Below are 16,393 nucleotides of genomic sequence, written 5' to 3'. Positions count from 1 at the left end.
TTAATAAACCCTCTACTAAAATGTATTCATTAATTTTACATTTTTATGATACAAAAATACCTTATGCAGGGAAGCTAAATGAAAAAAATATTAGTTTTAAGGTCAAAAAGATGAGTTCAACTTATAGCCAATGTAACCTTACTTATAACCTTACGTAAATTCCTTGAAATTACTGAACTTTAGATTTCTCATCTTAAAATGGGGGGGGGGGGAACGGGTCCAAATTTACGATATTGCAATGAGAAATAAATTAGTTATGTCATAAGCCCAGTGGTAGGCATGCTGTGTGTATACTGTAAAAATTAGTTCCTTCTTTCTTCTTAGAACTCAATTACTTGCTTGGTGACATATTAATAAAATAATTCATAAGTTCATTATACTTTTTGTTCTTTAGTTGAACTTTAAATGAGTAGTGATTTATAACTCTGAGTACTTAAGCTATTCTAGTGTTTTCCTATATTTTAATTAAATTTTGACCACCTAACTTGTTATTAACATTGTTAGTAAATATCATGGTCAAAAGTTAAGAAACACACTACAGCACATATTATTTCCTTGATAGCTCATTTACATAAATGTGCAGCCAGGTGGAAAAGAAGGAAGCCTCGTATACAGTATGACAATTCAAAAACCCAAGCTTGTGCAATTTATTTTCTGAAGGACTTCCCATCTTTAGGCAGTATACTTTCCCATTCTTTGAATCTGGGCTGGCCCAGTGACTTACTAAAGTAACGGAATGTGGTGAAAGTGACACTATATTAGAACTCAAGAGGCCTTGCGTGTTTCTACCATCATATGCAAAAACAGAGTTTAGACTACTGGAGGATGAGAGGTCATGCGAAGGAGAAATGAGATGCCCTAACCAACAGCCAGCAGTAATTCATAGACGCAGGGTAAACGAGGCCATTTTGGGTCATTCAGACCCAGCTGAACTGCCAGACTGACTGTAGAAACATGACTGTTCCCAAGTGAGACCAACAGAAGAACTGTGTTGCTAAGCCCAGCCAAAATTGCTAATCCACAGAATCGTGAACCAAAAAACTGTTGTTTTAAACAACTAACTTCTGGGGTGATTTAATAAACAGCAAAAGATAACTGATAACACTAGAATAAAGTGAAAAATTTAAACATGCAATAAAAAATCCCCTTTAATTTCAAGGCAATATCTACAGAAAGAAAATTAGAATTAGAGTAAAATAAATACTATGGCAATTCTGCAAACCTTCTACATAACACTGGTCAAAAAAAGTGCTGGATAACTTCCAACTACTAAGATGACAATACAACTGATGAAGACATCAAGATATTAATCTTATATAAGCAGTTACTGTCATAGAGCTGTTTGACTCCTAAGCTTCTGGGGTCTTTATCAACACTTGGATTGTCTAGTCACAAAAAAAAAAAAAAAAAATCAGAAGTAACTTTTGCTATTATAAACAGATCAGACACATGGAAAAATGTTAAAGCATAGCACAGGATAAAAAACAAATTTCAGAATTTTAACCTTAGAAGAGAAAGCTAGAGATCAGAGGAGATAAGAGAGATAATATGTATTGTCTGCCTACATGTGTTAAAGGTAGTACCTGAATTTGTTAATCTACGATTTTTTTTTTTTTTTAATGAGGGTGAACTACAGAAAATCTTGACTGCAGATTGAAGGGAAGCCAGGACTTAATGGAAGAAGCCTCCACTTCTGTGCTATGTTGTCTGTCCATAACCATAATCCATTAATAGTAATGCTGAAAAAAAGCCTAAAGCAGGGAGTCTGTATTTATCATGAGGCAAATGAGGAGGTAGGAGTAAAGAAATTGAAGATATATAAAATATTTCCAGTTTGTTTCAGCAAACTTAACTATACTTTATCCCAGTTGCTATTTTCAAAAAAGAAGTTAACTCCAATAAGTTTGGTTTGGTGCCTGTAAAACCTCAAAAATGACCAGAGTCCAGAATCCTCATGGCCACGGTGATTGGCTTGGCTCCCTTGTCCTCACCTAATGAGAGGTCCAACACTGAAGGTTGCTAGGCTGACAGGTATAACCCTGGGGCTTCCTTAGCTATCATTTGGAGAAAACCTTTCTGAGACTGGAACTAACACAAGAGAAAACATTGGAGAGATGACGAGATACCATTCCTGATGCTTTGTTTGAGAATGTGGACACAGTCACATCAGAACAAATGAAAGGTTACCCTGGACTTCCCAAATAGATGAGAAAATAAATTCTTTTTGGTTTAAAAAAAAAGGAAGGGGAGAAGCAAAGAAAAAAACAAGAAAATGCCCTCAGGTATATTATCCGAAATAACACATTTTCGTCCCTAGTAATCTACTATAACTCCATAGCCCAAGAGAGGATACTTTCCTATCTCTCATCTTCTTCTAGCCATGCACTGGTTATAGTAATTCCCTCAGTTCTAAGACACCGTAAATGCTTCAGTAGCCTGAGGATAGTGACTCCAGATTTTTAAGTACACAAAACTCATGAAAGATTATTAGAAATAGCACAGGCAACATCTCTTGGTGACTAGTCAATTCCATTAACTAGTTATAAAGTGGATGTAACGGGATACAAGGTTCAATGATTCAATCACTTTTATGTTGGTTTCCTGTTAAAAACAAGTCTACAGAAGTTGAACAGGCCAATGTGCCATCAAAAACGTAATGTAATAAGACTGATTGATTATATCCCCTGGATATAGAAATAGTAGAATGGGAAAACTATCATTTTTTCCCCAGACTATTCAAAAGATTCTAACAACAAACATATATAATAAAATAGAAATACAGAAAAATATACAGGGGAAAAAAAGAATTAACAAGACATTAGGGGCACAATGAAAAGCACTGAATGGAACTTTTTTAATTCTTTACTGAAATGTAATTTTAAAAAAATGATTCACAGTCATTCTTACTTTGATTTTCTCTCATCATGTCCATCTCTCAGACTCCTGTCTTCTCGGATATCTTCTCGCTTTTCTCTGCGGTCTTCTCGTCCTTTGTCTTCCCAATCCCTTTGACGCTCTCTTTCTTTATCCCTTTCTCTTGCTCTTTCTCGTTCCCGCTCTCGCTCTCTTTCCCTCTCTCTTTCTCTCTCTCTCTCCCTCTCTCTTTCTTCTCTCTCTCGCTCCCGCTCCCGTTCTTTTTCCCTATCTCGCTCCCTCTCTCTTTCTCTTTCTCGATCATGGTCACGATCTCGCTCTCTTTCCCGGTCTCTCTCTTTTTCTCTTTCCCTCTCCCGTTCCCTAGCACGCTCTCTTTCCAATTCTCTTTCCTTCTCTCTTTCCCGATCCCGCTCACGTTCCCGCTCACGTTCCCGCTCTCTGTCTCGTTCTCGTTCCCGATCTCTTTCTCTAGCCCTTTCATCTCTTCTATCATCCACTCTGTCTACTCTTCGTTCCTCTCTTCTTTCATCACGCTCAAGCTCGTCATTCCTTCCCTGATGTCGAACTGGTGAGCTTGGTCTTTGATCTACAATGAAAATCAAGTTTTGTCAGTGATTAATTCTACAGATAACCTATTGATAAGACAGCATGGCAAATCTTAATCTGTGTATAGGGTCATGGTGGCAATAAATATAAAGCATCTTTAACTTAATCATCTAAATAATCACCCCTAGATGTTTAAAAATATTTTTTTCTTAAAGGTATTTTTATTTGCCCTCTAACATGTTTTCTGCTTCCCATCAACCCCCACCACCTCCCACTGATCCACCTTTGATCTTTCTCTGCATGCTCCCTACCCTACCTCCAGCCCACTGCTCCAACCCCACTTTCTGCCATCTCTACCCTTCACCTCTGATCTTCTCTGTCCCCCCAGCAGGACCTGAGAACACTGGTGGCAAAAGATAGGGGCAGCAGGAGGTGTAGAACATAGGAGCTGAAGGAAAAAAAAAATTTCCCTCGTAAGTTACACCTCTAATTTCAGGCAAAATATATATATATATACATCAAAGTGCAGCTATTATGTGAGGAAAATATAGTAGAACAAAACAAATATTTGTTGCTGCAGTATCAATTTATCGTAAACTAGAAAATTAAGGGTACTGATGCTTAGCAGTCGAAATAACCAAATGTAAAAAGTTTCATGTGATAAAAATTTATAATTAATAACTACTAACAAATTAAAAGTTTTATTTAATCGTATAACTGATTACTCAGGTGAAGAACTGTTTTCTTAAAGTATTAACTCATAATCTCATCATATATGCGTGTGAGTGTGTGTGTGTATACGTATATATTCAATATATGGGTCATATAAACACAGAGAAAATAAATGCATGAAGCCCAAATGCCCAGTTGAGCAGGACATTAGTCTGAGGTCAAAAAATGTACAAGAAAATGGCATGAACTCTTCCATGGAGAGAGCCACTTTTGAAAGTTGTTCACTATGGTAGAATCTAGGCCACTGTGATGCTTCTACTTTCAAATTATATAGTAATGTTTATCAGTTAATTATAAAGGTCATACTACAATATGGCCAACAGGTTTGCAAGTGGCATATTAAACATCAACTTATTAGGCAGAATAATTTTAGGATATTTCTAGGGAAGAGTTCAATACAGTCATTTAAATTATTCATATTTACTCTTCAGAGGTTATAGATTGATAGAAAAATTCATAGAATTTTAAAGCTAAAACAAAACAAAATCTTGTTCAGCCCCTTTCCCCCTTTTCTTCTTAAAAACAGAGAAATTATGGTCCAGAAATGTGCCAAAATCAGAGAGATGGTAAACAGGACTGGGAGTCAGTTCTCTTAAACACTTTACTTTTGCTGAAAGCAACTTAAATTTAAAATGGTTGTACTGTACTGCACTTTCAATTACCAGACTGCTATATGACTGAATTCCTGGTTTGGGGGTCATACCAATGTAACAATGACTACAAAACACGCTGAAACAAATAAAATACTGCAACTCATAGTAATTCCTACTTGAAATTTCTGATTATAGCAATGTCAGGGAACAGACTATTTAATGCAAGACATTCTTTTTTGACATATAAAAACTCTATTTTCCCAACCAAAATGACAATGTTCCTTACTTCAAAGAAAATGGAAAGAATATAAGAACACTTCTTTAATATATCTAAACTATCTTCTCTATCTTTTCCCTCAAATGTGTTCTTCGAAGATGTGCTTTTCTTTATATATTTTCTTAATGAATAACATACCCATTCACAAAAGCTGGAAATCTGAGTTATCCAAGTCTCATCATATTCAAGTACCATCACTCTCACTCTCAAAATATTTCTTTCTTCCACTTCCTCTCTCGTTCTCTATAGTTAATATTATTAACTCAGTTTGATAATCTCTTAGATGTCTATGTCATCAATAGTCTAACTAGTTGCTATCCTTGTCTTTAGTCTTTCCCCAGACTCTCATTTTTTCTTTTTTTGATGAAAACTGTTTTTCCAACTGCATAAAAGCAGTTATCTTATAGTGAAAAGGCAATTAAGTCCAAAAATTTCAGCTTGACTTATAGGCCTGACAACTTGGCCTATCAACTCTCATCAACCGTTTTTCCTAGCTTCTTTCCTTTTCTACCAATTATAGCACACCTTCTACCCCAATCTCCTAATTCTTTACTAGTTCCAAACATATTTCTTTTAGTCCTATGTGTCTGCACATGCTGCACCTGCTCACTGCAAGGTGTTTCTTTCATTGTTCTTCCGGCAAACTCTTATCCTTCAGGCCCTAATCAGATGTCCCCTCTTCAGGAACCTTTTTTGAATTTCCCAGAATTCTTTCTGCCTCTTTGTCTTCACACAGAACTTTATATAGTAGTAGCATTTATCACATCTCAATTGTCTATTTGTACCCTAATTAGCCTGTGAAGAACTAAAGAGAATATTTAAATTCTTGAGGACAGAACAAGGTGCCTGAGCATATCTCTACCCTCAGCCTCGATTAAACTCCCTATTGGTAACCACACTCTAGTCACATCAGTCTTCTTTCAAATTCTAGGACATACTAAGCTATTTTTCATCTCAGGTAATGGGCACATACTCTTCCCTCTGCAGAAAAAATTTTAACTTCAATCTTTGCAATGCTAAATTCTCTTGTATTTATGCCTCTGCATAAATGTCATTTCCTCAAATTTTATCCAGATAAACAGGGTCCCCCTTTTACACTTTATTTCTATCTGGGTCTCTTGTATGTTCCCTTGACAGTACTCAATAATTATTTCTTGGGGAGGGGGCAGGCTTTGAAACTTACTTCTCTGTAATACTGGAAAAATCACTACCCTTCTCTTAGCTCAAATCTCCTAAACATGAAACATGGATTTTCTTATATCTACATCTACACTCACAGGGACATTGTAAAGCCAAAAAGGTTTTATTTTTAAAATATATATTCTCTGACTTAATATTGTAAAGGATATTAAGTCAGAGTATATATATAAAGCAACTATCAAAGTTCTTGGTAACTCAATGCATGTGTAGCTGAACCAAATATAAGACTGAAACCAAATGCTACTACTAAATTCAGGTATGACATGAGAAAAATCTGAGCTAGGATATGAAACTAGGAAAAAAAAAAAAGAGAGATATTAAAAAAGCATTACCAGGACATGGTGTTAAAGAGAGTTAAGAGAGGTGAATTGTTAAGGAAAAAATAATTTATGAACATAGAACGTATAAACTCCAGCCTCACGTGTAACTAAAGAAATCATAAACATCTTTTAACTCAAATGCATTAGGCTTACCCTCAAACTCAACCTAACCAACTCTGATTTCATCTTTTATCTCATATATACTCCCCAAAGTACATTGTGTCTTAGAAACTTCATTCTGCTCTCAGTACTGCCCATATCAAGATACACTATTACCTTTTTGATTCAGCTCACCATGAAGCATGAATATTCAATTCTCTACTTCATCAAGTTTCATACAATATTAATCTCAGCATTATAGCAAATCTGACTTTAGTAACCAGCCAAGATTAGTAAGACCTTCATAAAATCTTAAATGTTTAAGGTCTTAATATGTACAGGCAATACGAGCCTGTTAAAAAAGTAATTATCACCCTTCTTAAATGCCTTCTAGTAACCTTGCTTCAAAATTGATTTAAGAGATCATCTAACAGAGTAACAGAAAATATTTAGCTTAAGATATATAAAATAATATAAAATTAGCTAAAGCAAGCATTACATATTCCCAGGAAGGACTACAACTCTTTCTCCAAACAACCCCTGGCACTATCATCGTTTTTTTCTCGTTCCTCTTTGGCAGTCCTTATTTAAAACTCTGTTTATCGCAACTAGTGAGTGGCCAGGATCCTCAGATGAGAAAGTTTAAGTATCTCTCAAATCAGAAATGCCTGGAATGGCACCCAAGCATCTACATTTTTTAAAGGGTTGTGAGCTATCTGGTTGAGAAACATACAATAGGGCACCTCAGTTCTCGCAGTGTGCAAGTACCTATTCCTTAGTACTCTGTTGACAAATAGGTACTCGTAGCCAGCTATTTACATACTCTCCCCTAAGTAAACAAAATTATATGAGTAAATATAAGTTTAAAATGTGTCAATAAACAAGTCTTAAAAGACATTTTATATTAAAAAGTAAATTGATAACTTTAAAAAAAACAATTCTCCCAATCAATGTTGGTCACTATTTAATAATATTCCATTTGACAAACCTCTCTCTCTGTTGTCACGATGGTCTCTCTCTCCATGTCGTCTCTCAAAGGAAGAATCCCTTGTTTGATCTCTGTTGTCTCTTTCAGGATATCTATCTCTTTCAGGATAGCTACTTCTTGTTTCCCAGTTGTCATGATAGTTGTTACTACTATTGTGACTATCAATTTGAGAACCTCTTGTGCCTCGGCTTCCTAAACAAAGGATATTCACACAAATGTTTAAACATATACAATTTATTCAACAAGTTTCATCAGTCACAATCTTTCTTCTCCCCTCAAAAAATAAGCTATTTTTTTTTAAATTCCAAAGTACATTAATCATTGTTGAAAAGAATATTAAGTGTTAGATCAAAACACCTAAGCTGTATAATGACTGACTTGGGTAAGTTAAGTCCCAGTTACCCTTATCTATAAAAAAAAGTCATATAATAAAATCATAAAGAAGATTCATTTCAATTAACAAAAAATAAATAAATAAACCAAAAACAAAAACTAGTGATTCATATCTAATTCACAGAAATATCATGAAAATGAAAAATATGGATATATATTATTGCTTTAATTACAGCTTACAGTGAAAACATTCCAATACAGAACCAAGGCACTTTATCGACATTAAGTGGTACCTGAAATTTCATTAAAAAATGTGGGAAACTAATGTTCATAGTAGCTTTATTTGTAATAGCCAAAAACTGAAAAGGACCTAAAAATGTCTTTTAATGGATGAATGGTTAAACAAACTGTGGTACATTCAAACCACGGAATACTAAAAACAAGGGACAAACTATTGAGACATGTAATAACTTGGATGAACCTCAAGGAAATTATGCTGAATGAAAAAGCCAATTTCAACAGGATGTATACAGCATGATTCCACTTATGTAACATTTGTGAAATAACAATTATAAGATGGAGGACATATTAGTGGCTGCCAGAGGTCAGGGACAGAGGAAGGGATTTAGGTTGTGGCTATAAAGGGGTAACAGAGGGAATCTTATGACTGTACAGTTGAGTATCTTGATTGTGGTGATGGTAATGGAAGACTATGCAGCCACCAAGGAAAACAGTGTGGAAGTTCCTAAAAAAATTAAAATTAGAACTACCACTGATCTAGCAATTCCACTCTAGGTATATATCCAAAGGAACTGAAATCAGGATCTGGAGGAGATATCTGCGCTCCCATATTCATTACCGGATTATTCACAATAGGCAAGACATGGAATCAACCTAAATGTCCACTGATGGATGAATAGATAAAGAAAGCGCGGTATATACATACAATGGAATATTATTCAGTCTTAAAAAATAAGGAAATCCTGCCATTTGGGACAACATGGATGAACCTGGAGGGCATTATGCTTAGTGAAATAAGTCAGACACAAAAGAATAAATACTACATGATAACATGTAGTATTTGTGAAATCTAAAATAGTCAAACTCATAGAAGCAGAGAGTAGAATGGTGGTTGCCACGGGCTGGAGGGAGAGGGAAACAGGGAGGTATTAAGTCAAAGGGTTCAAAGTTGCAGTTGTACAAAATGAATGAAGCCTAGATATCTACTATACAGCACAGTGCCTATAGTTAGAAACTCAAATTTTGGTAAGAGGGTAGATATTATATTAAGTATTCTCATTACTCATACAAAAACACGAGAGGAGAAAACTTTTTTTGCAGGTGACAGATATTTTTATGGCATAGACTATAATATATACTTATCTCCAAGCTCATCAAGTTATATACATTAAATGTGTGAAGCTTTTTGTATGTCAATCTTATCTTGAGAAAACGTTTTAAAAAATGCGTAGAGTTATGCACACACACGCACGCACGCACCCCTTACACATAACAAGCTTTGAGCTCTGAAAGAATTACAGCGTAATTCTAAATACTGTAATAGGGTATTTTAATAAACAAAATATCTATAAAGAATATTTCAATAATTAAGGACCAAAAAGAAGAAATTTAAAACATTTTTTAAAAGGCTACATATAACATCTAGGAATGAAAAGGTTAAATGTTGAATTAGATGCTAAGAGAAAATTAATTAAAAAAAAGATATTATGAGGATATGACCTAGAAAGTGAAAGAGATAAAAAAAAAAGTGAAAAATTTAAAAGGAGAGTTAAGAATTAAGGAAGGTACAACGAGAAGATTCAACATATGTCTAACGTATCTAACTACATACTATTTAGAGTTATATTTAAAACATAAAGATATGTAAAGGTTGGAAGGATGGGAAAAGACATCAAACAAATACTAACCAAAAGAAATCTGTGAGTAAAACAACCTTCAAGACAAAAGGCACTATGAAGGATAAATAGGGTCATTCATTATACAATGATAAAAGAATAATCTGTCTTATACGAGTGTACCTAACAGCAAAGCCTCAAAATATTCAAAGCAAAACTGGATCAAATTATACAAAATTAACAAATTCACAATGACAGTGGAAGATTTAACTCACATTTCTGTAATGTTAGAAAAAGCAGATTAAAAAAAATTAAATGTAGATTTGAAAGCATAGTTAACAAACCTGATCTTAGAGACACACTTTGCATTCAATCATTAAAAGCAGATGTAGAACATTTATAAAGACTGCTGTCACAAAATAAGCCTTAGCAAATACAACTGCCAAAGAACTGACTTCAAAGAATCCTCTTACAACAACAGTTAAAATTGGGGGAGGGGATTTATCTTAAAAAGCATGACTGGAAATTTAAAATCCCAATTCTACATATTCTACATAACTCATGAGTCCAAGAAGATATATTAAAACTCAGAAAGTGTTTAGAATGGTTATTAATATAAATACCACATATTTCACAACAAAGTAAAACATAAGAATGGAAATTAATGAAAAAGAATGAAAGATACAAAAGAAAATAAACAAAAGATTAATTCTTTAAAAAGACTCAAAACAGACAAACTTCTGGCAAGATTGAGCAAGAAATAAAAAAAAAGAAATATAAATAAAAATAACAGAAATTTGAGGAACATTTATGTGTCAAAAATTTGAAAACCATCCCTAAAAAAAATGTAACATACTACACTGCTTCAAGAAAAAACAGAAATCTATAATTATTACAATGATCTAAATCTGTAACTCTGAAAGTCAATTGATAGTAAAAGCTCTAAGCATCAGAAAAATGAGAAACAAGGCTTAACAGACAAATGTTATTAAACTGTCAAAGAACAGATAACTGATCATATTTAAATTGTGCCAGAGGAGAGAAAAAAAGAAGCAACACTTTCTGACATATTTTATGTGACTAGTATAGCTCTGATCCCCAAACCAAACAAGAACATAAAGAATGAACTGTGCAGTGTGGTATGCTAGAACTGATCCACAATGGCTTGACAGAGCCAACTGTGCACATTTCTTCCCAACTCAACACTGAGTGACAAGTTAGTAGCTTGAAATGTGCTAGGGCAGGAGTATTTATATTACAGAAATTGGCAAAAGCTACAAGTGAAGGCTTTTTTCTTAAGAGTTAGTTGTTAAATATTTACCATAATACCAGTAATTATATGCCAATTTCAATCAAAAACATGGGTGCTTAAATAAAAATTAAATTTTAACAAACCTATTTCAGAACTGTAAAAAATGAAAAATTGCATTTATCTTAGTAATGCAAGGATAGTTCTAAATTTAAAAAAGTATATTAACATGTGAGAAGGTAAGACACAAACTATATGATCTCAAGACAGAGGAAAAGTCATGATAAAAGCTGTTAGCTAAGTTAACACAATATAAAAGCATCTATAAATACCATGCTTAGTGGTGAAATGCCAGCCTTTAAAATCCGAAACAAAGCAAAGAAGCCATTACATCATTATATTCAACACTATTTGAAAGAGCTACTAAGCAGGCTATCGATAGTAAATAAAAACCACAAAGGAAGAGCCAAATCTGTCTGTTCCCAGACATAAATGTTTAAGAGAATCTAATTCGATCTACAAAAAAAAATCACAATGTAAGATTGACATACAAATATCAATTACCATTTCCATATGCCAGCAATAAGCCTAAGAAAATGTTTTAAACATACCATTTAGTGACACTAGTACATAGTTATTCACTGAAACACTGTTCAAAAAAAAAAAAAGACTGGAACACCTAAGTATCCATCAATTTAAGACTTATGATTTTATGGTATATCCTATAATAGACACTGTGCACCATAATAGACACTGTGCACCAGAAGAAAGAAGTAGCTCTTTACCTAATAAGGAATAATCTCCAAAATATTTTTAAGTGAAAAAGAGCATGGTATGGAGCAGTATGTAGTTGTTCCTTTTATAAACAAGTTTTTCTTTTTTATAATTTTAATTACATTTGTAAAACTAAAGGATAAAATAGACATGCATATCTGCTTATGTAGAATATTTCTGAGAAGGATACAAACAAAACTGGCAAAAGAAGGAACCAGTTCAGGTGTAGAGGGGAGGCTTTTACACACACACACACACGCGCGCGCGCCACACACACACACACACACCTCTCTGGTACCTTTGAAATTCTGAACCATGTGAATGCATTAAAGAGAATTTTTTAAAGTACCATTTACGATAACAACAAAAATGGGACCAAGGAATACATATGCTCAGGACCTTAACCGGAAAAGTTACAAAATGATCAATGTAATTCATTTAAAATAAAAATTCAACAGTTTTTCATAAAATGTATATGAAAAATTAAAGGGCCATGATAAGCCAAGACAACCAAGGAGGAGGAGGTGAGGGGACTTCAGCTTAATGTGAACCTGTAATATTGACCAAAATAGACCAACAGACCAATGGAAAGAATAAGAGTGGTCAGATTGTGCAGCAATGTTTGCGGGGAAGAGAAAGAAGGGGATGGAGGAAGAGACAGGTCAAAACTGATTTAGCCCAAGCATTTTGGAGATAGTCCAATACATTTAGGTAGGTAGTTACTGAGTATGGCAAATGCCTTTTCAGGGGAAGATAAGAAAAATGGCTCAAGATCCTAATATGTGATGATTTGAGGTAGTTTGAAGCAAGCACAAATACTGAATATACAAATCAGTCATCTCTGACACCATCAATTTTGAAAGCCCACCATTTTAATTCCACTTTAATAATCACATGATATACATATATGGTTTATACACACAGACACACACACAGGCACATACATCTGTCTATTAGAAACTACTACTTTTTGTCCTACTTTTTGCATGATAGCAATTTCCTTAGTATTCCACATTAATCAAGATTGTAGGCATGACTGGATATAATTCAACCAGGGGGTCTAGGTCAGGCCCCACTTCTGCTACTCTAGCTTATAATTCCTATTCAAAATTTATAGGGAAGATCACAAATTCAATAAATTGAAAATTGCTTTGACAAAATAATAATAATCAATATAGAAATAATATTATTTAAAAAAGAAATCTTAGGAGATTTAATAATTTCTATATGAAGATACAAGATATGGTTCACTGACAAGTCAAAAATCTTACCCTTTTCAGGTAACTCTGGACCTCTCCCCCTACTTCTGCCCATCCGGTCATTCCTCATATCACTTCGAGAGTCACTTCTGGAATCATTCCTTATTTCAGTACGAGAACTTTCTTCTCTCAAGTGGTTTCTGCCGTAACTTCGGGATTCCTCCTGATATGAATCCTCCTTTCTATGAGCATCTCGACTTTCACGATCTCTGTAGTCATGGGCATCACGAGTAGAACGAGAATCTCTGGGGTCTCGGCACTCCTTGTTATCTCTGCTATAATCTCTCATCTCCCTGGAGTCCCGAATGTCTCTGGAGTCTCTTAGTTCCTTTCGGTCTCTAGTATCTCTGGTATCTCTCCGATCCCGACCATCTCTAGGTTCTCTGTCTTCTCTGTGGTCTCTAGAAGAGCTCTGATCCTGTTCATACTCTCGTTCTTCTCTTGTGTCCTTTTCTCTCTCTCTTTTGCCTCTATTCTCTGTAATGCAATTTTGGAAATCAACTGTAATTCCTTTCACAAAATTTTGGGCAACTAGTCAATATATTTGATATGGAGCTTTTAAAATTTTATTATAATAATTCATGTTCTTTGCAGAGAATAAAAGGAGACAAAATGCTAAAATAAGAAAATTAAGTCTATTCAAAAGCTAGACATCCAAAGGTAATTTCATTAACACATGAATTATTATGTTTTTATTGGATAAACTTTGAATATGATCTCCCCCCACTTCAAGTTACCCATACTTATTATCTTAAACAACTGAAACAAGCTGATCTCATACCACTGATGGCTTACTTTTTAGAAACAACTTCTAGATCTAGAGGCACATAGTGATTTTAATCATCTCAACAAAACATTAGGCCAGACTAGACCACACTTGACTACCTCAAATGGAGTTAAGCACTTGGGAGTGGCCTACAGTTAGTAAGCAGGCTGGCAAAGAGATATAGCTATTTTCTTTTCTTAAACTATTTAATAGAATTACACTCCTGTCTCTAAAGCTTCCTCTACCTAAAGCATTTTGTAAGATTCATTAGAAAATAAAGAAATATTTTAGTTATTAAAAAACTAAATGGAGGGATTCTGGGAAACAGAGGAGTGAGAGACGTCCCCAGATCTCTCCTCTTGAAACAATAAGCTGATCATCTAAAACTGAACAAAGAAACACCCAAATTGCACACCAGCACGTCAGAGTGTGAGATCTGCGCATAAGAATTACAACAGGTCAGAAACCCCGGGTGTCCGACCAGTGTCTGTCGGGTAGCGGTCTGGGAGAAACAAAGAAGCTGCCTCTCAAAGCCACCAGAATTCTCTGCAGGTGAAGAGAGAGGGGTGAAGGTGTGGCGACTTCCCTAAACAACCCTGCCCGGAAGTGCCATGACTTCTTCACAGCTGGCAGCAGGGCCCAGTCATCAGGGCAGAAAGCAGAGAAGCGAGATGGGACCACAGAGAAATGACAGTTGATTTTTAGCCCCTAGTTGCAAAACTGAGGCTGAGCCGCAGCCCCCAACTCCAAACCCAGAGAGCCCCTTCCCCCATACCCAACAAAACCAATCACTGCAAAGCCTCAGGGGAATCTGAGCAATGCTACTGAAACTGTTGCTAACACTGACAGTGACTGAAACTGGGAGTAGCAAGTATGGTTAAATTTCTACAAGAAAATTAAAAAAAACAAAATTATTTAGGCTTTATAGAAAGCAGGGATCCAAAAGGCTTAGACGCTCCCTACTGGAAACCAAAAGAAATTCTTTGCAGCAGGCTAAAGAGAAACCTTTATATATATTCTTTCTGGAAAAACAACAGAATACACTTCCATTAATGCCCAGGCAGATAAATAGTCAGTTAAACACTGTGAACAACGAAGGTGACAAGGTATCTCAGAAAGAAAGAGAAAAAACTCCAGAAAATAAGCTTACAGACATAGAAATATGCAACTTAAATGACAGAGACTTCAGGATGGTACTTCTGATATGATCCGAAATGAGTCATATCAACAATTTCAGGAACTGAAAAAACAACTAGATGAGCAGAACAAGGAGACTGAAACTCTCAAGAAGAAGAAAATAGATACTCTGGAGATAAAAAAAAAACATACTGTGAGAGTTGAAAAATGAAACAGCAAGCTTGGGAAATGGAGTCGACCAAATGGAGGAAAGGATCAGTGATAGCAAAGACAGAAACCTAGAATAAATCAGAAGGAAGAAGAGAGAAACTGAAGAATGAAAAATAATGAAGAGAAATACAAGAACTAGCTGATAGTATCAAGAGAGGAAACATAAGAATAATGGGCATTATCGAAAGTGAGGAAAAGGAGCAGGACTAGAAAGTACTGTCAGACAGATAGTGGACAAGAATTTCCCAAATCTAAGGAATGACCTGGAGCTTGGAATTCAAGAAGTCAACAGAACACTCAAGCATCTCAACCCAAAAAGGCCTTCACCAAGACACATTATATTAAAGTTATTAAAAATCAATGACAAAGAAAGAATTTTCAGGGCAGCCCGGGAGAAGAAAACGGAAACTTATAAAGGAATACCCATTAGATTATCATCAGACTTAACAGCACAGATCTTACAAGCCAGAAAAGAGTGGAATCAAATATTTAAACTATTAAGTAAGTATTAAGTATTCTATCAACCTAGAATAATGTATCCAGCTATAAACTCTCCTTTAGATATTAAAGAGAAATTAAGATCTTTCAGGACATACAAAAATTGAGGGAATTCTCCGCTAAGAGGCCTGCACTACAACAAATACTGAAAGGGGTCAGCTAACCTAAAACAAAATGACAAAAAAAAAAAAAGACACATAATCCGGAATAAAGTGAATATCAGACAAATAGAAGCAGAGGAGGGCAACCTTTACTAAGAACAGGGCATTATAAGCTTAAACAATAAGAAAAGAATGTTTATAGCAAGAGAGTAATGAACGTTCAGCATCCATAGGGACGAACTGATACAACAATGACTGAAAAGGGGAGGAGTCAAAGATCCAAATTCGCAAAGGGGAATGGAGATAACACACGCATTGAAGAAAATGGGCGACTGTATATCTGTATAACTATCCTTCACATATTTGTAATGGTAACCACACACCGAAGATTCAGAACCGAAGTATATAACATAAAACAAGAAGAACCAGAGGCAAAATCCACAAAACCCAACCAAAATAAAGAAAACAAACACAAGGACAAGAAAGTAATGGAAACACCGAGCTACCAGAAAGCAAAAGAAAAATGGCTATAGAAAGACGTCATATTTCAATAATCACCCTAAATGTAAATGGATTGA

General features: G+C 35.0%; 1 protein-coding gene across 11 annotated transcripts in view; it reads right to left on the bottom strand.

Annotated features, from left to right (window-relative positions):
* Window positions 1-16,393, bottom strand: part of ZC3H13 (zinc finger CCCH-type containing 13) — a 113,421-nt gene that overhangs the window by 31,296 nt on the left and 65,732 nt on the right. For 6 of the 11 annotated variants that reach the window (XM_023536681.1, XM_023536678.1, XM_023536679.1 and 3 more), the window contains 4 exons: window positions 13,116-13,580; window positions 7,633-7,824; window positions 3,788-3,871; window positions 2,908-3,463 (listed from right to left, as the gene is read on the bottom strand). In XM_023536681.1, coding sequence (XP_023392449.1) covers window positions 2,908-3,463; window positions 3,788-3,871; window positions 7,633-7,824; window positions 13,116-13,580 — 1,297 coding nt within the window. The remainder of the gene's footprint in view (window positions 1-2,907; window positions 3,464-3,787; window positions 3,872-7,632; window positions 7,825-13,115; window positions 13,581-16,393) is intronic. The other 5 variants (XM_011370376.2, XM_023536684.1, XM_011370375.2 and 2 more) reach the window with 2 other exon arrangements.

This window comes from Pteropus vampyrus, unplaced genomic scaffold, assembly GCF_000151845.1.
Source record: "Pteropus vampyrus isolate Shadow unplaced genomic scaffold, Pvam_2.0 Scaffold167, whole genome shotgun sequence".
In the NCBI taxonomy this organism is placed as follows: Eukaryota; Metazoa; Chordata; class Mammalia; order Chiroptera; family Pteropodidae; genus Pteropus; species Pteropus vampyrus.
This window is presented reverse-complemented; position numbering and strand designations above follow the sequence as displayed.